Source organism: Synchiropus splendidus, chromosome 2 (assembly GCF_027744825.2).
Source record: "Synchiropus splendidus isolate RoL2022-P1 chromosome 2, RoL_Sspl_1.0, whole genome shotgun sequence".
NCBI lineage: Eukaryota > Metazoa > Chordata > Actinopteri > Syngnathiformes > Callionymidae > Synchiropus > Synchiropus splendidus.
In genome coordinates, this window is record NC_071335.1 from 33,168,169 (window position 1) to 33,196,043 (window position 27,875).

General features: G+C 40.3%; 1 protein-coding gene across 2 annotated transcripts; it reads left to right on the forward strand.

Moving 5' to 3' along the window:
- Positions 1-247: 247 nt before the first annotated feature.
- Positions 248-27,416, forward strand: LOC128754186 (probable helicase with zinc finger domain). Of its 2 annotated transcripts, none has more exons than XM_053856625.1 (33): positions 248-294; positions 5,352-5,581; positions 5,741-5,777; positions 5,929-6,053; positions 6,643-6,699; positions 6,848-6,896; positions 7,151-7,226; positions 7,341-7,539; positions 7,663-7,770; positions 7,941-8,082; positions 9,477-9,626; positions 10,134-10,404; positions 10,838-10,964; positions 11,032-11,244; positions 12,590-12,720; positions 13,100-13,279; positions 13,435-13,536; positions 14,235-14,413; positions 15,150-15,268; positions 15,614-15,759; positions 16,027-16,174; positions 16,622-16,805; positions 16,935-17,163; positions 17,921-18,197; positions 19,653-19,704; positions 20,839-20,897; positions 21,468-21,675; positions 21,792-21,859; positions 21,927-22,473; positions 22,539-22,794; positions 22,896-23,577; positions 23,832-24,117; positions 24,200-27,416. In XM_053856625.1, exons 2-33 carry the CDS (start codon positions 5,354-5,356, stop codon positions 24,598-24,600), a joined length of 6,036 nt encoding a protein of 2,011 aa, XP_053712600.1. In that variant the 5' UTR covers positions 248-294; positions 5,352-5,353; the 3' UTR covers positions 24,601-27,416. The 2 variants fall into 2 exon arrangements, with proteins under 2 accessions (XP_053712600.1, XP_053712599.1); XM_053856624.1 differs by having other exon boundaries at positions 20,839-21,026; positions 24,200-27,414.
- The last annotated feature ends 459 nt before the right edge of the window (positions 27,417-27,875 follow it).

The window sequence follows — 27,875 nt, forward strand, 5'->3', positions numbered from 1 at the left end:
TTTCGTATCCCGATAGCCCCCGTTCTTGTTTTGTTTTATATATATTTTTTAGTGCTATGAGGACATATCGCAGTGCCCGTCGAAAACAAATGCATAACAAATTCCCTTCAGTACTAACAGTAACTGACTCCACAATAACGAGGCGTGATGACCTCGTAAATATTTGGTGAAGCAAATACACACGCGCGCGCGCGCGCGACCGCCTCGCTGCTCAACCTTCAGGATCAGAACTTCCCACTATGCTTTGCGACTGTCTGACAAGTGGATCCAAGATGGCGTAGAAAGTAACGCTAGGTAAGTGTTGACTTGCCATTTTCAGTCGTCTTTTTCTACGCCAAGTCGTTGTCATGACTCCCCCCATTAATTATAGGGACAAGCAAAAGTGTATGGAGTGCATGCATGGATAACAGTACGATGTCATTTCAAATATATAAGCCAATTCTCCGTGGAAAATGTACGGGCCCGAACCCGTTTTGTTTCGGCGAACCCAGTTAGCTGGATTGCTAACTAGCTCTGCTGCTAACATTGTCAGTCCTGCCTTCTTTCCATTAGCTGGTTAGGTTCGTGCCGACTCGGGCCGTGTTTTTGGCCAACAAGCGAAATGCAAAATATGCCTACGGCGAAAGCTGTCAGAGCCGTAGGATTGTGTTTTTTAAAAGAGAAAGTTCACAGGCAATATTGGCTCATCAATCGCTTGTACGCCACAAGAGCCGCTGGAACTTGTCAAAACAAGAAACTTCCCTGCTGCTTTGCTGTGATAGATTGTATGCCAGCAAGACCTATACGTTTGTCTCTCACCTATGATTGTTGTTGGCAATGTCGTGGTAAATATATAACTGCCAGTTTAAAAGGCGACCACTTTATTTGTCATCTAAAGGATCCGTTTATTCCAGCCTAATACGTCTGTCCTTCATTGGTAACGGTCTCCTATAGCTTAGTGTTGTAAAACAGGGGACATGTTCTCCTCATACTCCCGCCAAAGCATATCTTTCAGATTGTCATTTTTACTGTCTGTTTCAGACGGTTTGGATTCCTTGCACTCTTAATCAGGGATTATCGAGATTCCTTTGGTCATTGTCGAGATACAGTCTCTTACAATCGCGTTTTTAGGTCACTGTAACCCTCAGCTAGAGTACTATTTCAGATGTTGATTACTATTTTTGTCAGTGATGGTCACGTCTCAATTGAAATTCAGTGGGCCATAGTGGAGACCAGTTTTGTATGTTTCACTATATTCTAGTAAACTATTTGGACATTTAATTTTGTTTACTATTTGAAAGAAACGTTTCAAGAAGAATCATTTGGATGGATTGGATAACCTGTTTCAGGGGTCAAATGGGGATTGTTATTTGTGGCATTGACAAAATGCCTTTGTCTTGATGTGGGATTCCCAGATCTTAAGAAGTTATCAGGACAATCCAACCTAATATTTGACCTGAAATGTTGCAGAACAACATTATTTACCTTCTCTTTGGTCTGCATCGCTCTTATAGGGTGAGAGAGAGTGAAGGATATGCACTGTGATGCTTACGGAAAACATCATCTGTTCACCACTAGATTGAAATGTTATGGCTCCCTGTACATCAACATGTATTTAAAAGGGTGAAAAGCTAGTTCATTGGCACACATTTCTCTCAATAATTTAATAAATGTATATTTCTCGCTTAATTAGCGTCTAAGGGACCTGAATTATGTGCCATGGCAAATGAAGGCCCGTAATAAAGCTGTACATGTCCAATCACAATGCGCTTGTCGTCAGGCAGACATTTGCTTGGCCAACAACCCGCAAGTTTTTGCGATTATAAACGTTTTTTTTGTGATAGAAAGTGTCATTGAATTCTGTTTTTTTTATTTAAACATTTGAGCGCATCAGTCATCACACACCGGGCAGCTAGAGAGCCAGCATTTTTTTCCTTAGTAGCATCCCTGTGCATACAGTCCATTGGGTGTGTTTGGATCATATCGGCCTTTTGTCCACATAAATGCCGATTTGTCATGCACTTATAATGTGTATTGATCATGATTCAAATGAATAAATTCATAAGCCTGCCGGAAATGACGCCTGTGCCGATTCTGAGGAATGCAACACAAATATTTTTAGCCTTGGCATGTATCAGTCTTAATTTATCCTCATTCATCGATTATTTGTCAAGGTTTGGTCTTTCTTTAGTTGTAGAATGCATATTGGATGGCATTAAAAGCACCTGGATCGGAGATGAAGTCAGGGCCACTACTTTTTAAATATTGCCGCTGCGTAGCTCATTATCAACCTGTGTAGTTAGTTCCTTTGTTATAAAGTTCCTTTATAACAATGCCAATAGGCAAATCAATTCCTTTTTAAAGTGTACTGATTTATTCAATGCTATTCCCCAATGGCTTATTTATACTTTGCGGTCCTAGTCACACAGTAAAGTTTTTTTTTCTTCCATTTTAATCAAGATATTGAGTGAGACTTTTCACAAGCAATTGCTGCCTCTACAACATGCACAAATTCATGAGCTCGGGATGCACACCAAGCGCAACATTTTACTCAATGATCTACAAATCTGCATTGATTTTTGAGACGTTCAATAAAACCATAAAATACTCAAACATCAATTCCACCCCCCTTTTGAATGAGGTAGTATATGAATAGCCACGACAAATGTCCACTGGTTTGTCTTTGAGTGATTAATTTGTTGTGAACAAATGCAAATTCTATTTAAATAAAAGAGTGCTATGATCATTAGTTTTCGCTGACACCAGGGGCTACACTTATTTATGTAACATGAGGCCACTATTATTATATATATATATTTATTTATAATCTTTTTTTTTTTTTTTTGTTTTTTTTTTTTTTTTTTGGCAGAAAATGGAGTACTGAAATTGCCAGGGCAAGTATGGAGACAAACGCTGTTGATCATGTAGCGAGAACTAGCCTACCGGAACATTGACAAAAGCTGTTTAATCTTACTCTCATTGAAGAAAAACAGAAGAGGGAACTTCTACCAACCATATGCTGCAACCACACTGAGGCAAATGTGCATTCTAATTACAGGAGTAAAAATAAAAATCACTATGAAAGAAAATGAAAAAACTAGAAAAAAACAATCACAATCACAAAAACACATCAGCCGAACATAACTCACAACATAACATTAAGGGTGTAACATAAAGGACAGACCACTGACACAAGAGGGAAGCCTAAGAAAAAGCAGTGCTGAACGGTGGGAAAAAGAAGAATCTTTCTCATGTCTGATGTAATGGTGCTTATTGTAGATGTATGGTAAATCACTGGGAGTGTGTCTCATTGGTGGAGATAGTAGTGATATATTCATACAATGTATAATGTTTGTATTTCTAGAGTTTTCCGTGTCATATAACCATCTCAATATTTTGAGAGAGTCATTAGATCTGTCTTAACTGCTTTGGATATTAGATAAGATTGCCATTTATCATAGTCAAAACAAACTTGGTAAATATGCAAATATTGCAGTTATAGTCGAAAGTACATTTCCTTACATGTTTATCAAAGAAAGTTAATGTTTTTATGGTTTAATATTTTTTGGAAAAATATTTCAGATTTTCCTTTTCATAATAATAATAATAGTAATAATAATAATAGTAATGACGAACAAAAATACCATTTTGTATTAATTGGCTGATAATGTGAACAGAAGGCTCTAGATAGTTTGACTAAATACTCAATGCTAACTACAATTCTCTTCTCGTGCTGGCATAGTGTTGAACCGAAAACGTCAACACTGTATGCAGACTTTGGATCACATGTTGCACTGAAGCCTCGCCATGACGACGGTTAGAACCAGCCGATGATACTGAGGGCAACAAAGTTCAAATGAAGAGGATACGTGTGATGGATGGGTCAGGAAGTCAAAATAACTTCCACCAGCTGACTGGGCAGCGAGCTGGTGCTGTTACCGCTGAAGTGGAGGATTGTGTTGCCAGATATTAACTGAACTTCTGAGAAAGGTGGATGGGTTGCCAGAATTTGCATTCTCATAGAGCTCATTTCGCTGTTGTGGCGCATTTTGTATGTAAAAAAAATCACATTGTGTTGCATCATGTTGTCAATTTAAAGCATTGCTCAGACTGCTCTGCACAGTGTTTGATTGCGTCATATGCCACTATTTGGCTTCTGTGACTCTTCGCCTCCGAAGCCATGTTTTTTTTTTTGGCAAAATTCGGCCGCAGAATGTTCAATGCATCCCTAATAGAAACATTCTGGCATGCAATATGATAAAACGTGGCCTCATATTTAAGTAATTTATGTCTATGTAACATGAAGCAATGTTTTAATTGTGAATATCCTTATTCATCCTGTGTGTCTGTACAGCGATTCCTATTTATTTTTGGAAAACATCCACCACTGCTGAAGCCACCAGGAGGCATGCTCACTCATTCCTTGTGGCTGAAAATTGGCAATCATGACAACCTCCAACATGATTATGAAGGAAAAGGGAAATATGTGAATGTCATTAAATTCTGGTTTTATAATGTGTTTCATACTTCACATTTCAGTGCAGCTGAACTTGTCTCTTTAGTTGCAGTACCATCATTACCTTTGTAGTACAATGTAAGTGGCAGGTTATTCAAGTTATCAATGTCAGCAGACATTCTTTATCTACTAACCAACTTTGCATTGTTTTGTAGCTCTAGAATCTTATAGGTAATATTTTTTATGCCTTTTTCTTTCGGTGTTGTGGAACAGTACAATCTTCTTGGTTTCAACTTGACTTGGCATGTTTCGTAATGCTGTAGTTTTGCAATCTGTTTTGGTTCTTGTATTTGACTGATTGTAGGTCAGAAATGTGTCGCTCTCCTGGACTGCTGTCAAAAGCTTGGTTTCAGACATTAGAGAAAATGTATGAGAAAATTCCAGAGCATCTGGCACTTTTGGAATTGCATCAACCAGCAAGTCAACACTACAGAAAAAATGCCCATTGTCCATGAGAATATGCTTTCTTTGAGGGCCACAATGTCTCCTTTAATCATATTATAGCATGTCATTGTGGTATTGATGCGTCTTTATTAAAAAAGTAACACAGAGTAGGTTTTTTTCAACTAAGGCCAACTGTAAAAATGATATAACTGAGGTCGACCTTCCCATTTTTTCCTTTGTCTTTCCGATTTCTCTGAAATGTCGTTTTCAACATAACTAATTTCTGCTTGTCAATAGCTTAGTTTATATCTCAGTTTATTTTCTGTTCCCTGCTTGAAGTTTACAAATGTTCATTAGGATCCAAAGCTATTGATGCGATGACAGAATTAAGTTCCTCCAAAGCAGCTTTCATGTACTTAACTAAAATTCATTCTGTTTTTTTCCCCTCCTCTCTTGATGTTTCACCCTATAGTCATGGCAGACAGGAGAGCGGAGAAGTCATGTGAAGAAGCCAGTAGATCGTTAAGCAGGCATGAGTATGAGGCCACAGTCAACCACACCACAGAGGCCTTGGTGGTCCTTGCACCGGAAGTCCAGTCTCCTAGTGCCCCTGGTTCTCCAAACACTCCATCGCTAGCTTTTTCCTCTGGTTCCCTACGCAGCCGTGCTCTTCTTTATCGCATAGCTGCCTTTCTTCAACTAGTAAGTGTTGTGATGACCTGCTCGTGTGTTATTTAACATGCAGACAGGCAACCTTTTATACCTTGTGATTTCTATCTGGCTAATGAATTGAATTTGCGCGTTTGGAAATTATGTGATTTTGAGTTTTGCACGAGCTTCACTGTATCCTTTGATCAACAGAAAAACTATGATGAAGCAGATGAAGATTGCAAAAATGGTGAGTTGGCAAAAGAGTAGTGGAGGCTTACTTTATGCTCTGTAAAAAAAGACACGCTGGTATACATTTTCATTGCATGAAAAGCTGCAAGTAAATGTTTATAGTGATTGTCTTTTAACTGATTTATGTGTGTATTGTAACTCAATCCTAGTTCTGGCAGAGGAGATTGCACGGGGAGACGGTGCACTACAAGCCAGCTTACGTTCAATGGTGTTGGATGGCAGCCTGCAGGAGGTGGCAACCATCCTTTCTAAAACCTTGTTTGGAGAGCCAATGGTACGCTCAAAGAATGTTTTACTTGAATGTATTGAGATTACACCCTCCAACGATTATTAACTACTCTGCACATAGAAGACACTTCTTGCATACCTCCTCATTTGTGCTCCTTTTTAAGGAAGGGCATAGTCCCTGAAAATAGCACTTCCTCCATTTGTTTTGGCAAAGGTTCAATATTATTTATCTATTTTTGTTTTTCTCCAGGATCAATCTTTTCACAGATAATGTTTGAGTATATACTCTTGAGAATATCTGCATTCTTACTATATGCATATCGTTCACTACTGATATACTACATGCACCCGTTTGTTCGGTGTTTGTTTTTGTGATAAGCATTTAAGTAGTGATACTTGCTGTGCTGTAATTTAAACCAACACCCAAGCGCTGAATGCCATTTTTACATTTAGTACTTTTGATGTGTTATTTTTTATTTTAGTTTTTTTGCAATGATATACAATCTCAGCCTCTAATTCCCTTGTGTGAATTTTATTATTTTTCTGTGTTTGAATGACTATCTATTGAATACTTTTGTATTTTGCATGCATTTTATTTTATTTTTTTACCACAATATGTTTTGCTTTTTCTACAGAATGGAATTATTGCAAAAGATGTGTCCCGGTTAAAAATGCTCCTCTCTCAAATAGAGGTAAGACACATAAATTATTTAATTGTGACTCCCAGTTTTCTTTCTTTTACTTGAGTGTTGCTTTAACCTTCTATTATTCTAGGCTAAATAATCCTAATGTTATTTGTAAGGAGGGTCAAGTTCAGTTCATTATCATTATTTCTTTCAGGCTGTGAAACGAGAGATGGCGCCTGAATTCATGGAAGATCAAGAGGAAGGTTAGAAAATCTTATGTGGTTTGTTCTCCTGGTGCACGTAATTTAGAACATTCAACAGTACATGTTGCTGAAAAATTACATATTTTTCCTCAAGCAGTTCATTGTGCTCAAGTGGTTTGCAGCGTTTCCTATTGTTGGTGTTCACTCTCTGAAATCATGTTACAGGATTATCTTACCTACCTACCTCATATTTCAAAATCCCTAACCTTCACAGACTTTCTTTCCAAGAATTTAAAAACATTGCTTGTTGACAGAAGTCCAGGATGGCTGGCAGTTCCGTCCTCCCCCTCGTGGAGTCACGAGCAGCGAGGAGTACACACTTTGTAAAAGGTACATCTGCATTTGGCTTTCCAAACTCTTTATGAAACCCTTTCTCAGCTTTCTTCTCATTTCTATGATTTCTTGTAATAACTGAAACAACAATCATTTTTGCTTTGACTGCAGATATTTGGAGCAGGGATTGTGTCGATATGGTGCTCAATGTACGTCTGCCCATTCTCAAGAAGAGCTGATGGAGTGGCAGAAGCGTTATGCTTCTCGTCTTATCCGCCTCAAGCAGCAACAGGAAAGCAAACACTTTACAGAGAACTACATTGAAGCCCTGATAGAAAAGTGGATGAATTCCCTCTCCCCTGAAAAAGTGGTATGTAGCTTGTAACGCATGCAACAATTGCTGTACTTCATGAGGTTCAGAAACCTCACCCTGCGGAAGAGGGTATTTTAGAAACCCTTTTTTTCCTCATCGATGTTTTATTTTCTTCTCCAGCTAAGTGACTGTCTTGACGGAGTACAAGTAGAAACCAGCTCCAGCCTGTCGGTGACTGTCTCCACCAAAAAATCTGTCCACTCCTGGACCTTCTCATTGTCATGCAAGGTACTACGCATCAATTTTCAGGCAATGGAATTAGTCATTGCTGATATAAATTTAAAACATGTAATTAAGAGACAAGGATAGATAGCCCTAAACTATTGTGTTTCATAGATCTAAAGTGTAGTGTTAGAATGTTACTAATGTTATTCTGAATATGTGTTTCCATTTTGTAGCCTGCTAGAAAGCTCTATCGCATCGCCCTGCTGTATGACGCTCATCGGCCACACTTTTTCATCACTGGAGTGTCTTCTGGGGAGCAGCTTCAGGCTCTCCCAGATGGCTGCCAGGAGTGGACCTCTGGAGAGGAGACGGCAGGTAAGTTGTGTGTTAATTGTGAATTTAAAACATTATCTGTGAAGATCCATATTTACTTGCTTCTTGTACCTTTTATTAAGTACCAGGGTTGCCATAGTTGCCTCGACAAATTAGTCTGATCGTAGATTACTCCTTTACCTAGTAGTGTTATGCCACCAATTGCTTCATATTTTTTATTTGTATTTATTTTTTGTTTTTTCTAAGTAACCAAGTTAAATGGCAAGCTACTTCTTTAATTGCATTTGGCAAACGCTGAAAATAACATCCTTCACCTCAAAATTAAAAATGGCACCTTGTTTTGCCCGTAAGTTAACGTTAGTATAGTACCCTTAGCAGAGTGCACTTTAACCAACAATAGCTCCTGAAATGATTCTGTAATAGTGTTTTTGAACCTGTAAAATGTGTGCTACCAACCTGGAACCTGGGGGCCTGGGATACAATTGTCCACTACTTTTACTTCTCTATTGCTTCTTAAAAACCTTTTATCTAGCCTTATTAGGTATTAATTTTAGCTCAGGTTTAGTGTTATAAATGTAGCCTTTTTTCATTTTAACATATGGTATACATCGCACCTGAAATCACACAAAAGATTACCACTATACTATCAAGAAATCACTTAAATAGAATCTGTCAGCGAAAGTGAAGTAGGCTACAAGATCTCAAGAACCAATGCATCATGCCACGATTCAAAGAAATGAGGAGAAAAAAGCAATTGAAATCCATCAGTCCAGAAAAGGTTACAAAGCCTAGGCTTTGGGGCTCCAGCGAACCACTGTCAGAGCTATTATCTACAAATACAGAAAATTGGGAACAGTGGCAAACCTTCCCAGGAGTGGTCGACCGACTAAAATAACTCCAAGAGTGCATGACTCATCCAGGAGGTCACAAAAGAACCGCAGACAACATCAAAAGAACTGCAGGCCTTGTTGGCCTCAGTTAAGGTCAGTGTTCATGACTCTACCATAAGAAAGGCACGACCAAAAAATGGCATTTGTGGGAGGGTTCCCAGGCGAAAACCCCTGCCGTCACCAAAGAACGCAATGGCTCTTATGGCACTTTTGCCATTCTCAAGACTTTTGGAGAAACATTGAGCTTCATAAGGTTGTCACCTGAAATGGATTTCCACATGACTACATTATGAAGCTCATGAAGAATGCCGAGGGTTTGCAGCGCTGCCAGCAAAACAATGGTGGCCACTTTGAGGCATCTATAAATATAAACCATATATAAATATAAGAGTCATGTGTTTCTTACAAATGAATGTTTAATCATGACATTTAAATTTTATTAGAAAATATTGACTGTTAATGTCCCCATGCTTGAATATATGTCGAAAACCTTCCATTGTAACATAAATCTCCACTGATATAATTCTGTTGTTTTGACCTTCACAGCTGACAATGGAATGGACCACTGTGTCTACAAGGTCACTGTTGGCTTCAGCACAGAAATCTTTGGTACCTTCCGGCAAACTGTAGTTTTTGACTTTGGCTCAGAGCCAGTGCTTATGCAAAGGATAATGGTGGATGCGGCTTCAATTGAAGGTATGTATATTCACCATTGCTGCATATCCAACTGTACTGTAGTATAGGAGCTGGTAATGCCAATCGGCTGCAGACAGTTAACTTCTCTACCTTTTACTCAGAGTGAATTTTTGAATGTGTTAACCACATGTCTAATTCAAGTAATTGTCCATCCCAACACATAACAGGTTTCACTCTGGTGGCCACTGAGCAGAACCTAAGGCAGTCATTGCCTTGTTTGTGACCCTAACAGAAGACAAAATGTTAATATAGATTAACTAGGATAAATAACTTTTGAGTAAATAAGGGATTCTTCCGCTTGTTGCGGCCCTAGTGTTGTGATCGTAGCAACAGTACAGTAACCTTTTATTGTACTATCCAATGAAATGACCAATACATTTGTAAAAATGTTTTCATTTCGGAATTATTTTCAGTAACTCTTGGGGTAGTAACTCTCAAAAGCTCAGACTGATTAAGCTTCTAATAAATCCAGTTATCCATTCATCTTGAGTGTCTACGCTTTTCCAGACCTTGAGCACCTGATGGCGGCCAGGCAGCAACTTCTGATCTCTGCCAAACGTTGGGACTCTTCTTGCAAGACCATAGTAGAATTCTGTCCTAATGAGACCATGGCTGAGTTGGAGCGTAGCCTTTTGTGCAGGTATCAAATTCCTCTGTCAGCTGACCAACTCTTCACCCAGTCAGTGCTGGACAAGACTCTGACCAAAGAAAACTACCAGGCCCGCCTGCATGACCTCCTCTACATAGAGGAGATTGCGCAGTACAAGGAAGTTAGCAAGTGAGTTAGCGTTTTCTCCTTTGTTTTGCTTCTTTAACCTTACATTTGGGTGTTTTGTGGGTTTTTCTCTTCCATGTTCTGTCGGTGATGAGAGAATTGCTATCTAATAATTAATATGAAGGGTTGGAGTTGGTAGTTTTTTTAAATTATTATGATTATTTCACCAAACAATACCAGCATCACGTCAAACATCACCTCACCACTAGGTGTCACAGTTGGCTTGTGCTTTACTACTCACTCATGTTCAAGACTATCAATTAAAAATGGCTGTGTTAGATGACCAAATGTACTTCATTTATTATTATTTATTTTTTTTACTGATTTTGAGTTATTTTGTTTTTGGTTGGATTGCTCACATACATGCATTTCCACAAAAAATGTGTTTAGAGAAATGATCGTTATTACAAGTGATAACACTTGTCATCTTTTTTAGGTTCAACATCAAAGTGAATCTACAATTGGTCAATAGTTTCATGCTGACTGGGATTTCAGTTGGGGCCAAGTATGCTGTGAACGGACAGCTCTTCGCTCGCTTCAAACTCACAGAAACTCTGTCTGAGGTAATGTGTGGTTTTTGGCCTTAATTAATAAAAGATGGCTTACAAGAGATATTTTGCCATTCCTCAGGACACATTGGCTGGACGCCTCGTCATGACCAAGGTGAATTCTGTCCTTTTGCTGCCTTTGGGCCGCAAAGGATTTGGCTGCCAGCCACCTCCTGGGGTCAAAGAGCGGGTTTATGAAGCGGTAATTGAGGAGAAGACCAAGGATTATATCTTTTTGAGGATCTGCAAGGATTGCTGTGAAGAACTTTGCCTACAGCCTGACAGAGAGTTGCAGGTAATGCAAGTGGGAATAATAGTGCTGGATTTGAGACACTGATAATGCAATGGTTCTATTTAAGACTGCATATGTGTCATACGTATCTATAAATTTTAGTACAAGCTATGATTTATCTGCATGACAACAGTGTGAGCTGGAAGATGTTTTCAGTGTTCAAAACAGACAACTGGTACAATATTTTAACTGTGCAATCATTAGTAATCTATGCTGTGCTTTAAAAAGGCATTACTCCAGCACTTGTGTTCATTCTGACATGTATCTTTGAATGACTGTCTTGACCTTTATTGGCTGTTATGGAATGTTAGTGGTAACAAACACACAAAGGTTAACATTTATCACTGAAACCTTCATCCTCTCATTGTGGGAGTGTAACCTTCTTATTCCACGGATGCTACTTCTGCCTGCCTTTCTCAGTCCACACACGAGTTCTTAACATATTCTGCACCGCTTTAAGATTTCATGCTGTGCTGACTTTCTCGCATCAATGTAAGGGGTGTAAGTGTTGGGCTTACTGTTGCTTTTGCACAGCTTTTGTCTGTTTTTCACGTGAGCCCTAATACACCATATTAAAGGTATGTTTTTCCTCATTTATATGGCCCCCCTAAACACTAGCAATTGTCTATAATCATGTTACAGAGCTGTTTAAACACACATGTTGGATCCTTTAAGCTTCGGTCTTAAAGCTGAGGTGATGCACCTTTAGTTTTCATTTGTTTCTTGAGTAGGGTGTGGGTTTAATTATGTTCATGGCCGTACTTTTTCCTTCTTAACACATGATTCCTCTAATGCAGACTCCTCTGTTTCTCAATTAGGAGACGATGGGGTGTAGTATTGATCGGCGATTTGCTGCAAATGCACCAACATAGTGCTCTTTTCTCCATGACCTTTAACATAATGTGGTTCAGCTGCTTTCTTTTTTCTATCTCGCTTAAACATAGTTCATGCCCAGTAGATCAAACATTTTTGATCTATACGTTTTTCTTCTGGCAGGTGACTACCTTAATAAAATCAAGGAACGTGTTTGTTGTGATTAATTGTTTTGTTGTGATGAATTGCCCAGTTATGAATCTTTCTACTCTGAGGCATGGCATTCATCACATTTTTTCCCACAATGTGTGCCATTAATAACATGGACCTTTCATTCAGACATCTATAAGTTAATGCTTACCAGTGACCAGCTTTGGTCATGTATGAATGCTCCTTTCTTGGTCATATTTTTTAATGAGAAATGACAAGTCTTAAAATATCCTTAATGTATCCTTTAGTATATGCAGTTTAGAGAAATGTAGCACCTTCAATGTGTCTATTAACTAGTTTGAATATGTGATTGTTTCTTTCTCAGGTGGAGCTCCAGTTCCAACTGAACAGATTGCCACTGTGTGAGATGCACTATGCTCTTGATCGCATTAAGGAGAACTCCATCCTTTTCCCTGATGTCAGCCTTGTTCCCACCATACCTTGGAGTCCCAACAGGTATTTTAACATAACCAGGATTTAATTTTTAACTCTGTGAAACCAGTTGGTGCTAGTTTATTCTTTTAAGCTTAAATAAGGGAGTGTCTACTCTACATTCGTTCTTCAGTAATAGTCTAAATTGACCATGTTCTAGTGTGCAGTACTATGCATCCAGGCTGCCAACACCTTAATCATCAAAATAAGTCCATGTGCATTTAACCCACATTGTTTACAACACATACAAAAATGTTTTTTATTCATCCAACCATTTCATGTGTGATATGGAATGAAAAGTTCAAGACTACAAGCCACGTTGTTTACTGAAATTTGAATGTCAAAGTGTAAGAAAGTGTACAATTTTGCAGTTGCTTAGTTATTGATTTTTTTTTTTCCCTAGACAATGGGATGAGCAGCTGGATCCCCGTCTTAATGCGAAGCAGAAAGAGGCCATCCTTGCCATCACCACCCCAATCTCCATTTCTCTCCCACCAATTCTCATTATTGGTCCTTACGGCACTGGCAAGACTTTCACTTTGGCACAGGCTGTGAAGCACATTCTCCGTCAAGAACACAGCAGGTTGGTTTGTCTTGCTTCTTCTGTTTCTTATAAAATCCATTGAAATTTGTTGCAGACTTTTTTCCATTCCCTTTGCCTTTCAAGCATATCACATGATGATCCGTGTTTAATTGCATTACGTCTGTCATGGTTGATGCATCTCCTATTTCTGCCAGGGTCTTGATCTGCACCCACTCCAACAGCGCGGCAGACCTGTACATCAAGGACTACCTTCATCCTTATGTTGAATCGGGTAATCCACACGCCAGACCTCTCAGGTAATGGGCCCACACCATCACTGGTACAACTAATTACTGGTTGAAATGATGTGTGCCAGATGTCAGTACTTACTTTTTGCTTAAGAAACAGCTTCTTTTACTTGTAATGCTGAGGGTTATTATTGACTGTCAACACTCACAATCGGCATGAATGCAAGTTTGGGAAGCTGTAATGTCCGGACTATAAGCTGCTACTTTTTTCTTGCGGTCTGAACCCTTGGGCTTGTACAACAACGCAGCTAATATGTTGATTTTTACGGGTTAAAAAAACATTGAGCCTTGTCATATCAAACCACTGAAGTCACAAGCATTTCATTCACCTCGCCCGTGTGTCTGCAGCTCCGCCAACGGAGTCGGACACATGGGAGAAAACAGTGCATTTTGACTTGTGCATTTGACGCTTTAATGTAAGTGAAAGATGTAACAAGTTCAAGATTAAAGTTAAAAACATTGGCGAGTTTGTCTCATGACTCAGTCTCGATTCTGGACCCATTTTCAAAATTAGCTTAGACGTGATCTTCATGCATTTTTAAGACGAGTTCACCACTGACCTTTCTACGGTTCAGCCAGCACCACTGCATCTGCGGCTTATAGACCGGTGTGGCTTATGTATGAACAAGATGGGTGTGGCTAATATTCTGGTGCACTCTATAGTCCGGAATTTACAGTAATTAGAAAATGTCTTTTCTCATTACCAGGGTATACTTTCGAAACCGCTGGGTAAAGACAGTCCACCCAGTGGTCCAGCAGTACTGTTTAATCTCCAGCACGCATGTCAATTTCCAAATGCCAACAAAGGAGGACATTCTCCGACACCGTGTGGTGGTGGTCACCCTTAGTACCTCCCAGTACCTCTGTCAGCTTGACCTGGAGCCGGGTGAGTCTTATCAACATCACTGTTATTGGATCTCCTTTACTGAGGCTCATTGGGTTTGAATAACCATAACCATTATCCTGTACTTATTTACTGGTGCTAAAGTAAAAAGTGATTATACTATATATACTATATACTATATTTACTGGAGACCCTAATACATTTTGAACCCGTTTACTGCCTCACAAAATAATTCTGGTCCATTTACTGAACCCTAAACATCTACAAATAACAAACTTGTTATCTCAGCTGAAGCTTCTATATTCAGCCGTATTTATTGTCACTAATAAGACTCAACACTATTGTTCATTTGCTTTGAAAATGGTGGTGATGCCTCAGAAGCAGCTTTCTGGTTGTTATTCAGTCTCTCTGCTCCCCCCATTGCTCTAACACTAATTTGTCATGCTGTTTCATCCTTCCCCTCATACTGCTAGCACTGTTTGAGCTTTTGAAATCACATATAGGCTTCTGTTGCCCTTTTCAAATGTTCACAAAAGACAGCCTTTGGTCAGCATCCCTGGGAAAATGCTTAAGTTATTGTGTACCACTTAAATTCTGAAAGGTGCTCTGTGAATTGTTTTATTGTTATCATGAAATACTGATTGTTTATTGCTTGGTTTACATCTTCATATTGAATTCCATGGGGATTATATGGGGAAATGTACACTTTGAAGAATAGCATGTGATGGCGTAACTCAGATCAAAATAGAAAAACTAAAAACTCCTCCCTCTTTTTCAGGGTTCTTTACCCATATCCTGTTGGATGAAGCAGCCCAAGCCATGGAGTGTGAAACCATCATGCCTTTTGCTCTTGCTAACAAGACCACCCGCATTGTCTTGGCTGGAGATCATATGCAGGTATTGATTGAATAAGACAATGAATCTATTGAATGTCTTGAAGTCACGACAAAGTTGAGTTTTCTCAAATTGGAAGTGAGGTGTTTTTATTAAATGGTTAAAATACAATAGTGAAAGTTTAAATGTGTTTTTATAGACTCAAATTTGTTAGAATAACATGGAATTAGTAAGTAATAAATACTAGTCAGGTCTGACAATATAAATTATTTACATACATTTATGAAGGTTAAATCAGCACACCACAAAAAGGAAGTTTTATATATAGTGTGTTCGATATAGTAGTGGCCAGATTCTTCCTCTGTATTAGTTTCGCCTCAACTGTTCTCCCTCTTTGATGTTTTGCAGCTCAGTCCATTTGTGTACAGTGAGTTTGCCCGGGAACGCAACCTTCACGCATCACTATTGGATCGACTATATGAGCACTATCCTCCTGAGTTCCCCTGTCGAATCCTCCTGTGTGAAAACTACCGCTCTCATGAAGCTATCATCAAGTATGTTTGCACCGCCCTTACAGTCGCCTGTGTTGATTGTAATTCACTGCTTGAGAGGTTGAGAAACTATTTCCGGTTTTAGAATTGGATGTTGTGCCTTGACTCTTTGTCCCGCTTTTTAAGTTTTGATAACACAAATTACACTTAATTTATTACATTCTTATGAAATATTTAAAGTAACTGGTTGTATTTGTACTGGTTAACTTTTGATTCTTTGTGGGCACAGTTTCACCTTTCTCATAATGTTTTGATGTTCTTTTTCTTCAGCTACACTTCAGAGTTGTTTTATGATGGGAAGCTCATGGCAAGTGGAAAACAGCCCTCTCACAAAGATTTTTACCCTCTGACCTTCTTCACTGCCCGAGGTGAAGATGTTCAGGAGAAGAACAGCACTGCCTACTACAACAATGCAGAGGTATTTCGGAAAAGAGGAAAATGTTGGTTGCATTTCCTCCTGATGATTGAAGTACACTGTTTCGAGAAAGCATTGCCCAGTTAGATGATGGATGGTGATGGATTTTTCATGACAAAAAGTGAAACACTTAATTTGACACAAGAAAAAACAGTGATCAAATTCATGTATCACATTTATTGGTAAAATATCTTTGCTTTTGATAATAAACTCACATTATTTTGGTTTCTTGTTGGAACACTTACCATGGAAGCTGATAAAACATCTAATTACTAAAAAATATATTCTGTATGTTTATATGTCCACCATTTTATTACGTGAGGTACTCACATCTGGAGATGGAATTTAGGACTGTTTTAAAATTGTTTGCTTTATATATTGTATAAAGTATGGATGATGATCACAGATGTCCTGAAATGTTTCTTTTCTAAAAATGATTCAACTCTCCAGGTGTTTGAAATTGTTGAACGTGTGGAGGAGTTGCGCAAGAAATGGCCTGTCTCTTGGGGCAAGTTGGATGAAGGCAGCATTGGGGTGGTTTCTCCCTATGCCGACCAGGTGTTCCGCATTCGAGCTGAGCTCAGGAAGAAGAGAATGCACGAGATCAGTGTGGAAAGAGTGCTCAATGTCCAAGGCAAGAAAACCTCACTGTGATGAATAATTACACATGCATACAAGATGCATATCCATTTTCTATCTCTTTTCTGATCCAAAATAAATATGCATTGCTAATTGGATTTTTTTTTTTTTTACTCATTGGCAGGTAAACAGTTCAGAGTTCTGTTTCTTAGCACGGTGCGGACACGCCATACCTGCAAGCACAAGCAGACAGCCATTAAGCGCAAAGAGCAACTTGTAGAGGATTCAACAGAAGACTTGGACTACGGATTCCTCTCAAATTATAAACTTCTGAACACAGCCATCACAAGAGCCCAGTCCCTTGTTGCAGTTGTGGGAGATCCTATAGCGCTGTGCTCAATTGGACGTTGCAGGTAAGTTCATGCTGTTGTTCAAATCGTTTAACTTTGTGCTCTCAGAAAATGTGATGTAAGTCAGTGACAATCAGGGAAGAAGTTTAAGTCTTGGAAATGTGAGCCTTTCTTGTATTTTTTGATGTTTCTGTTCTTCTCATCCTCATTGTGATGCCACACCTGGACCTCTCTCATTCATCACTCTTATAAGGAGTGTCTTCTTCTTATCCCCAAAACAGATCACACAAGAACACATTAGTTGCGCTATGCTTTGTCACTTCATTGATTTTCCCCTTTACCTCGTGGCTTATTGGTAGTGATTTGCAGGACCTAACAAGCATGTAATTGTGAAAAAAACTGAACTGTCTGAGGACATGTATATTTTGTTGATGCGATGAATGTTTTTTCTATTAAGGATGTAGAAATTAGACTTGGACTTAGACTAGACTTTATGTATCCCTTTGGGATGACTCCCTCCAGGAAATTTATATTTCCAGTAGCAATAGAGGCAAGAAAGGGCATGCACTCAGGAAGAGCATCACACAGAAAAAAATAAAAATTAACCTAAAATTGTCTAAGAAAATCTGTTCAATCGCTGCTTCTATTGGGAAGTTGGAGTCCTACTCCTGGACAGAATGTTGTTTGGTATGAGCAGCATGACATTTGCATACAAATGGTTCTAGTCACTTTTTATAATCTGAGCTCTTTTCCTCTGGTGATGGTTGCTCGAAGAAAATTGTTCCTTACTGAAGAAGATATTTTTTTCCATTTCTTTTAGGAAGTTCTGGGAGCATTTTATCTCAATCTGCCATGAAAACTCAAGTCTTCATGGAATCACTTTTGAGCAGATAAAGTCTCAGCTTGAGGCGTTGGAGCTGAAAAAGACCTACGTCCTCAACCCCCTGGCTCCAGAGTTCATCCCACGGGCTCTCAGGCCTCTGCAAATACACCATCCTTCATCACAGGTGTTGCACCCCCATCACCAGCAGCATCATCCGCAGACCATCACCCACAAACAGGGTCCTCAGCAGCAACAGCAGCAATCACCTCCCAAGGTAATGATTTTAAATAGCAAATACCAAGTTACATATTTGTGCCATTTAGGATAGTGAGACAATGAAAAGCGGTGTATTTTTAAAAAAATAATTTTTGTCTAATTACTTTTTTACTTCCCTAGTACTAAAACATGAAAAACAGAATCACTTTCTATTTCACTCTAAGTCATGGGCTTCATGGATTCAAAAACAATTAAATGGAGATGACAACCATGTCTTTAAATGCTTTTTCTGGCCCTGATTATTAAGCTTGAGCACACGTGTCTCAGTCTATTCCTCTTCCCCCTTAGGTAAAGGTTAACAAAATCACCCTCGCTGCCACCTCCCACTGGGCCTAATGAGCCACAGCTCCGCGGCATCACCTGAGGTCGAAATTTCTACCGCTCTGTCGGTCTATACTCTTCACAATTGGCAACTCAAACGGTTGAGATTCTGCGAATCCACGAGGTGTAATGTCATCTTTTGCTTTACTCGCTAAAATGTGTAATACACACAGGCATCAAAGGAAAAAAAACATTTTGTATGAATGTATCAGAACAATAGTAGTTAAGCTCTAATTGTCTCTTATCTCGAAGAGAACCTTTGACAATGTAAGCAACTCTTGAAGTAGCGAATCCATTTATTATTTAATATGCAGATTGCAAATATAATGTGTTCTTCAAAAACAGTTTGGAGACAAATGTTATACAATGTTTGTCTCCCTCTAAAATAGGCAGGTGGCTTGAGGTCTGAATGAGGGAAGACTAGTCGAGATGTGTTGTGCATGTTGATAGATCTTAGATTTATAGATGACAAAGGACGACAATTTATATTGATATTCTTCCAACATATCTGGTTCACAATTAAACTTGAAGTTCGATATTGTGTAGCTCTAATTGTAGCGCCACAGACATTACCATCCAGCACAAAAAGAGTGAACTGTGCTGTCATGAACAGCAATGGCAAGAGGATTTAGATTTGACATGTGATGTGTGTTTTCTCTTGGCATCCCACTATCCCTGACCTGTTTCAGCTGTTTAATGCCTGCTGTCCATTATTCATGCATTAATGTTTGATGATCACCCACAACGGTTGTGGAGGAATGAGTGTGTACTGCAGTATATACTACTAGACTGTTGATGATGAACTATTTCAGTTTGTCTTGTGGCCACTTGAAATGATGTTATTGATACCAGGATATATCATGTATGCATTACAAAAAGCGGCCTGAATGGAAAGTGTGAGATGTCTGCATTGATTTATTTATTGTCAGCTTATTCTTTGAGGTTGTTGTTTGTCCCTCCCCCGTTTTCAATGACATGCTACGACTTATTAATAGTGACATATGTGGGCCAATTGTGATCACACTGCAGCTGCTCGATTTGCTTTTATTCTATATGCTTTTATAGTTCTATGCAGCTGATCGACTCAGATAAACTACCCACTCAGTTATTCAAGTTTGCTCTTGTCTTGCAGGGAAAACACAACCCACATAACCATTCTGATCACCTTCCACCTGAAGGATTTGGTGAGTGTTGTTTGTTTCCATGTTATTTAGTTTCTGCCTTCTTCAGTAGAATTATTTTTGTACGACTGCAGCTGTCAAGCAAATGATTGTATTTACATGTGTCCACCGTATCCAAATGACTTTTTTTCTCCCGCTTAGTTAAGCAAATTTCGGGGTTCCCTGTTTCCCTGACATTGACATTGGTTGAGAGGTGTGTACCGGTGAAAGGTTTTTGGTGTAATGCAGAGCTGACATGGAAAAAGCATTCTCACGAACATCAATAGCTACTTGCTTACTCAGAAAAGGACTGGAATGTAAATGTTTTACCTTGGCAAGGCAGTGCACAGTATTGGGAACTTGAGTTTCGGGGATTCATTTTATTTACAAACCATTCAAGTTGGATTAATTTAAGGTTTCTTGTACCGATTACACTGATCCTCTGTGTTTCACACTGAATCTATGGAGTCCTTTGTTGGTTAGTGTGGAATGTAGAATTTAAAAAAAAGTGAAGATGATATAAATATCTTTAATACCTTAAGACCTTTGTCATCTTTAATTGAATAAACTTAATTTGTACAATTGAACAGTCTGGTTGTTGAGCAGGTTGTCCAATATTCTGCCAGGCACAGCGTCCTCAAGCAAGGCACCGTATCCACTTTGCTCTCTGTGAATATTTATGAATTGTCACATGAAATATGTGAATGTGAATATGTCTTGAAAAGCTCTATAGAAATACAAGCCATTAATATTACATTGACAGCCTGGTGTCCAAATGGTGGGAAGCTAAGGTAGAAGGCTTCTGTCCTCACCGGAAGAGTGAGGCAAAGAGGATAAAAATGAATATGAAGGAGACAGGCACTGTATTGAATAGATCAGAGTTCATGATACCCACCGTGTGTATTGCAGAAAAGTACTGCTCATTCAATCTTCATTGCATCATATTGGAGTTTATGAAATTCACATATATTTTGTCAACTGGATTCATTTTCATTGGGATGTCTCATGTTACAACCAGTGTGTTAATTTCTTCAGTCTGGGAGATAAATGTGGTACTGAAAATGTTTTTATTGCATTTTGTGTGTTTGTGTAGATAAGTGACATGTGCGTCACTCATTCATATTGACTTGCTGCTTTCTCTCGCTTCTCTCGCAACAGTCCAACCCAATCCAGCTGTTCTGATGGGCAACCCGATTCGGGCCTTCACGCCACCTTTGGTTAGTGCACCAGCTGGCATAGGAAAGTCACCCAGTCCGGTTCAGAGAATAGATCCTCACACAGGCACAGGCATCCTCTATGTTCCAGCGGTGTATGGTGGCAACATGGTCATGTCAATGCCCCTCCCAGTAAGTTTTTAAACCAAAAATAAATCCTTCACCAGTTATGGTATGCTTTATTCCCTAGGATGGGGGCGGCTACTCATTGTTTGTCCCTAAACTGTAACGTCACCTCATGAAGTATAGGTGGTATTTGAAAAGAGACCAGCCGTGGTTTAGCATAACAGACAAAATAGACCATAAATCCATGGCATATATCTTACAATCCTGCGTGTAGACTGCACAGCGACGACAAATATGCCTTGGTGAAATAGATAACGTGTACCTACTTGGATATAGAATATTAATCAACTTTTTGTTCCACCTTAACAATACCAAATAATGACTTTGAACTCCTCAAATGCTCTCCATTTTCTAGCCAGAACTGATTCTTGATTGCTGTGGCAAAAGCGGTGCAGCATAGTTCCGCTCTCCTTCACAAATGCGCTGACTCACTGTTGTTTCTCGTAGTTGCCTTGGACAGGATACCAGAATCCACGTTTTGCCGTGGATCCTCGCATCATGAGTCACCCGGCAGCCATGGCCTATAACTTCAATCTGTTACAAGCCCCGAACCGGGGCTCCCCAATCCCATACAGTGGCGTTGCTCACCCATCCCCACTAGGAATGTGCCAGCCCAGCCCAGAGAAGGAGCCACATGCAGATCCCCTCAGAAATGGCACGTTTTTTTTCTTGTTCTTGTTTTTTTTTTTTTTTTTTTTTTTTCAACTGCATTTCTCTCACCAGAAGCCCTAAAATTCTGGACTTGTGTTCTTTTGTGATCGTATATTATAGGCAAAATAGCAGAACAGGGTCGCCTTCAGACACCAGAGCGTAAATCCACAGACCTGAAGGACAAACAGGTGAGATGAAGTGCAAAACAAAAAAATGAAATCCTCACACATAACATTGTAATCCCTGTAATTTCAGGGAGATGTTGATGCCGGCCAAAACCGAGGTCAAGACTTGCAATCTGATGGACTGGTTGGGCTATCAAATGCGTTACTCCACCGGAAAGACCCCACTGCCGCTCAGAGGTCCCTCAACTACCACCTGGCTCCACCAAACCCCACAATGCCACAGCATCTAACTGGTGGCAGAGCCTTCCCAACTCAATATCCAGTCTCCAGGCTTCCCTATCGGGTTGGTCAGCCGTTACATCCGGGGATGGCCCAGCAGAGTCAGCAACAGCAGCAGCAGAGTCTGCAGCAGCAGCAGCAGCAGCAGCAACAACAGCTCAGTCCGGCGTATGGTTCCAACAGCTCCAGTGCTTCATTCTTCAGCGGCCACATTGGCTCCCATCGGCCCGTCCATTCACCAACAATGGATGGGCCGGAGTCTGCTGGAGTAGATGAAATGAATAGTTTGAGGACCCCCCTGGTCCATCCAGTGGGTCACCAACCAAGTCTCTCACAACACAATCGAATCAACAGCTTTGGGGAAGAAGGACAGGATGGTGCTCTGGCTGACTGCCTGGGTGAGTTCATCTCTTAATCCAAAGATTCAGTACAGCATTAATTGAGCTTGTACCTACACTTGCAGAGCTTCAAGGACCCTTGGCACTTGAGGCATTGAACCAGCAACAGCAGACAGCCAGAATGGGGCAGTGGGGAGAAGCAGCAAGCTCCTTCCTCCAAGGTGGCGTGGCCTTCCCAGTGCCTCAACAGATCGCCCACCTCGCTCAGCCAGGCATGGCTCGCTTCCCCCCTCAGCTCTTCAGAGCCACTAGTTGGGGTCTGGGTGCCAATATGGAGGATGAAGTCAGCCCCTCTGCCAACACTGGGCCGCCTTTCACCAGGTGAGTGCAAGTTTACTGAATTAAATTGTTGCCGTGTCATGACAGTGCCTCGGGTTCAGCATGGTGAAGGGGAGTGAAATGTCTTCCTCATTCATTGTCAGGTACACGGGCCTCTTGAGAGAGATGCCACTGCAGGAGCAGCCAGGACCCAGGGATGTGACTGAGCTGCAGCCCCCACCTCAATCTCGGCTGCTTCAGTATCGCCAATCCCGAAACCCTGGTGACCCCTCGTCTGCTTTAGATGCCGCTACAAACCTCGAGAGTCCTTTCCCATCAGGGCAATACTCCCACGACATGGTTCGGGATTTCCTCAATAACAACATGCATGGCAGTTCATCCCTTCAGCAGAACCATGGCGGAGGTCCGCTCTTTAACACTGGTAGCTACACCAACCAGCCAGCAGCCCAGCCGGCCAGCCCCCCTTCCTCCCAGGTCAAATTCCTTCTGCAGGAGGGCCAGTGGTCCCAGACTGGAGGCCCCCCTGTCACACCCCCACACCAGAACCACCTTTTGGGGAACCAAGGCCATGGCCTTCCCTATGGGATGGCAATTATGGGTCACCCTAGTAGGCAGGAGCAAGTACGCTTGATGCAACTTCACCACCACCACCACCACCACCATCAGCAGCAGCAGCAGCAGCATCAACAACAACAGCAGCAGCAGCAACATCAGCAACAGCAGCAGCAACATCAGCAACAGCAGTCTCAAGAGCAAGACGTGGAGTCATACAACTCGCTGTCCCCCAGAACATCCACAGCTCCTGCCGTCCACAGTCAAGACGAGGTGAGAAATGGCTGGTTTATAACGCAGTGGAGAAATATGGGGTCCGATAATATATATACCAATAGCAAAACTCATGATGTAGGCAGAATGTCAATGAGTAAAACTGGGTCCATTCCTTGGTTGTCATGGTGGGTTTCCCATCTCTGTATTATTGAAGGAATATTGGAAGATCTGTACGTTGTGCTTTTTGGAGCTTGCCACCAGGACCTTTTCATGACTCTGTTTTTTTCCTTCCTCGCCCTCTTGACCTCAAGTATGAACCTCGAGGTCCTGGCAGGCCCCTGTACCAGCGCAGCATTTCCTCCTACTACCCAGATGAAATGTCTCCATCCAACGCCCACGTTGCTCAGTCTCTGCCCCGAACTTCAGAGCCGCAAGACCATCCTCATCCTCACATGCAGCAGCAGCAGCAGCAGTCACATGTTCCTTACGGCTACTCTTCCAATGACATGTGGCCCGCCAACGGCGGAGGTCACGGCCCATTTCGGAACATGCCCTGTAATGGAGCCAGTACGATTCCCCAGCCTCGAGAACTTCTTGGTAGGTGTCTCAGTTTTTGAGCTGTTCCTGAAGTGTTCTGTTGGATGTAACTTTTCCCGATTATTTATTTCCCGACAAACAGCGGCGAAAGTTCTACGTCAGACAGAAGAGAAGGTGAAGGCCGAGTCGACGGTGTCGCAGCAAACACACCCACACACGCTGAACTCCCTCCAGCACCTTGGACAGTTCCCTCCGCTTATGGCCAATAGCAAACCGCAGCAGCAACAGCACCCGCCGCCGCCGCCACCGCCACCGCCGCCACCACCACCACCACCACCACAGGCTCCCATGGAGCCGGGCCAGAGGGCTCCTCATTTAAATAAACCTCCTACTATGTCCTATGCTAGCGCTCTTCGGGCTCCACCAAAACCCAGAGCTATTCGCCCTGAACAGGCTAAGAAGAACAGTGACCCGCTCTCTCTGCTGCAGGAGCTGAGCATAAGTTCAGATGCTGGTAACGGTTACTATTCTTATTTCAAATGAATCTCCTTTAGCATATAAGTGTTTAAAAAAAGTATAAAAATTGCAAAACTGTACACAAAAAGACAAAAATAGTGATAAGTGCATTCAAATTGTTTCTATTGGTAGGTTTGTTTTGCCTTTTGTTCATTTTTAACTCTTTATTTGTAACAGTGAAGTTTCTTTTCTCACATATCTGTGAAGAAATGCATATATACAGTGAATGCATTACTGCAACATACATACACATGTATATATGAATATATACTTATAGTATTTACACTTGTATATGGACGTAATGCAAAAAAGACAAAAAAAAACAAAATAAAAATTAGGATTAAAAAAAACAGACTTGGTTGACCACTTAGCTTTCTGTATATTTTTTTTTTTACCTTGCAGAAGTTACTTGATTTTAAATGTTTTGTTTTCAGCAGCGGTTTCATCCTGGTTCATCCAAATGTTGGTGGTAACAGCCAGGAGCTAAGTGGTCAGCTGACAGACTTTACAGTGTATAGAAGCAGATCTTTTTTTTTCCTCTTATCTGTACGGAAAATAAATGAGTAAGTCACATGCCACAGACCTCCTCCTCCTCCTCGGCTAATCTGAATCATTACTGCATCTGCCCCCCTTTTAACTTGTCAATGTTCGACCTTGTACCCTGAAATTATCTTCCAAATGTGAATAAGAATACTTTCTTTCACTGATACTTTTTGGGAGGAAAGAGTGCCGGAGTTATTATTTAGTATCGAAGATTGTTTATGTGGAGGTCCAGAAGAGAGGGAAATAGTTGTTGTCGTCTTTGTTTTTTCACCGGAGCCCGTCATAAAACAGCAGAAAAAACATTGATAATTGTTACTATTTTTCTGCGGCGAGGTCTGAATAAAGGTTTGAGGAAGTGGGAAAGGCACAGTGAGGTCAGGTTTGGTACGAATCTTATGAACATGCTCATGCACTTTTGGTTAAATCCATAGCTACTTTGTTAGATTTTTTTTTTTTCTCTCTGTGATGTCATTTGTTCATAACCCTCTCACCTCCATGTCGTTCATTTGTAGTTTAACCAATTATGCCAGAACCAGCGGTTGACGTGGCTCAGTATTTGCGTGTGAAATGAAGGAGGTAGTCACTTGTAATAAATAATGCAGCAGTACGTCTTCAAGATGGAAAAGAACTAGCTCTGTCCGTGCCTTCTATCCTGCTTTTTTTTTCATGTTGTTTTCCAAAAAGCGTAGGAACACAGGGCTTCATTCCACCCAGCATCTTGCTTGTTAACTTCGCCAGTGAAAGTAACAAAGGCTCCGACTGTAAATGCAACCGACTCGCACAGTTCCAAACACACTGGCCCCCAAATGTCCTTGTTATTGAAGAAGTTATTCAAATGGATAGTCTATTGTAATTTTAAACTCCAGATTTTTCCTTTTAACTTGGCAGAGAACCTCATATATTTGTAAATAGACATTTTCTAGATATTTACACACCCGAATTTTAGGAGCGCCTCGATTTTTGTAGGAGCTCTTCAAAGTAGATCCTTTTTAATTATGCAAAACAAAAATTGCACGCAACAAAGTATTCAATAGTTGCGATCATGTACAACTTTTTTTTTTTTTTTTTGCGGATAGCGTTGTCTCTGTTGCACAATTTAATCTATATATTGAAAGTATCGTTGCTGGATTTGTCCTCTTCTAGTACCCATTGGTAGTTATCCTACAATCATGTTTTTCCCCCCATTTTATTTTTGGTGTTTTATGCGAAGACTCTTCTCGTGCATGATTTTGAATCCCTGTTTTTATCTGTTTGTATGAATTTGTGGATGAAAAAAAAAGCTTTTGTTCAACCTACAGAGTCTAATATTTTATTGGATGTGTATAACTGGTGACTATCAATTATGATCTTTTACTAACACGTCAGTCCACTGCGTAATGGTTATGTCTGTTCTCCCTGTATTCGTGCACAGGGCTGAAACTGAAGTTGCTCCCACGTCTGTGTCATGTTTCCCAGTTGTTTCTGAGGGGATGAAACGGCGGCTAATCTCTGAAGTTGTGCAATACTAATAGTTAACTGCTTGTTTTGTTTGTTTATCTAATGGCAGAGGAGATTCAGCCGAAATATTTAAAGGGATTTTAGACATTTTCAGCCTTTACATTTTTACTCCCTTCATGGAAAAACCTATGTATTTGAGATTTTTAGAACCTGTTTTAGTGGCACACGCAAAGGGAGTAACCTGCCCAGCCAGTAGAGAGCGCTGTGTTCGGCCACGTCTCCTGTCTCTCCTCTTCCCCGCAGCGGTGCATCCTCCCTCACACCCATTGGTTCCTCCCTTGTGGACACAAGAAGATTCATAGATCTGTTTTACTCTTCATTTCAATCAATGGTGGTCGAAAAGTTTTTAAACTGTGTTTTAAAGTTTTCCTTTCTTTTTTTTTATTTGTTTCTCTATTAAAGTGTTTTTATTGAATTTGTTGTACGAGTGCTCAATGCAGTATGGAATATTAATGTGGAACATGATGAGTGCCATAATTCAGAAAGAATGTAGGAATGTTGATTGAAAATGTAGATTTGAGACATTATTTTTAACTTAATTTTCATCATTCAGGTTTATTTTCCCCTATGTATTTCTAAATGATTAATTTGAGTCCGTATTTGTATTATAATTGTGATTTTGGGATGTTTGTCCAACCGACTGTAGATTGACAGTGACACTTTAAATGGCTACTGAATGTGTTGAAGTGCACTTTTGGCTTGGACTCCTGCAATGTAACAAAGATGGCACTTACCGTGATCTAAGTAAATTCTGCCTTTTTTTTTTTGGTCCAAAATACCTCCCATACAGCTGTAAGAAATATTTTGTTGGACAAGCCTTTGGCACAGTTGTGGACGGACATGCGACAAATGTTCTCAAAGCAACATTTGTGCTGCTCAAAAAGCACGACAGAAAAATAACAAGCACAAAATATTAAGTCAATTTCGTTTTTTTCTCACCCTGATCTGCAGTATTCCAAAGGCTTCTCTTCCCAGTCACACAATTCTAGTATTAAGTATTGGTGCCCTGTTTGCCATGTGAAAACGATGAAATATATAGCAAAAAGGCCAATAGCTTTATGTCAATATTTTGACTAGCGATGTACAAATCCTGTCAATATTTAAGTTAAAAAATTCTATGGGTAAAACCGTTTTAAGGTCCTGAAAAATTTCAGATGACAATCACACATAGGCCCAAAATGTTCTGTGAAAGGAGACTCGAGTTTTAGAGTGTAGATATGTCACCATATTAGAGATTGGAAAATGTTTCATAAAACAGTGTC

What these genes read in the sequence shown, in the direction of transcription:
- LOC128754186 (XM_053856624.1), top strand. Translation starts at nt 5,354, where the DNA reads ATGGCAGACAGGAGAGCGGAGAAGTCATGTGAAGAAGCCAGTAGATCG. An exon ending in CCCTCTCCCCTGAAAAAGTG is followed by an intron (nt 7,540 to 7,662) that starts GTATGTAGCTTG and finishes TTTCTTCTCCAG; the next exon opens with CTAAGTGACTGTCTTGACGG. An exon ending in TCACAGAAACTCTGTCTGAG is followed by an intron (nt 10,965 to 11,031) that starts GTAATGTGTGGT and finishes GCCATTCCTCAG; the next exon opens with GACACATTGGCTGGACGCCT.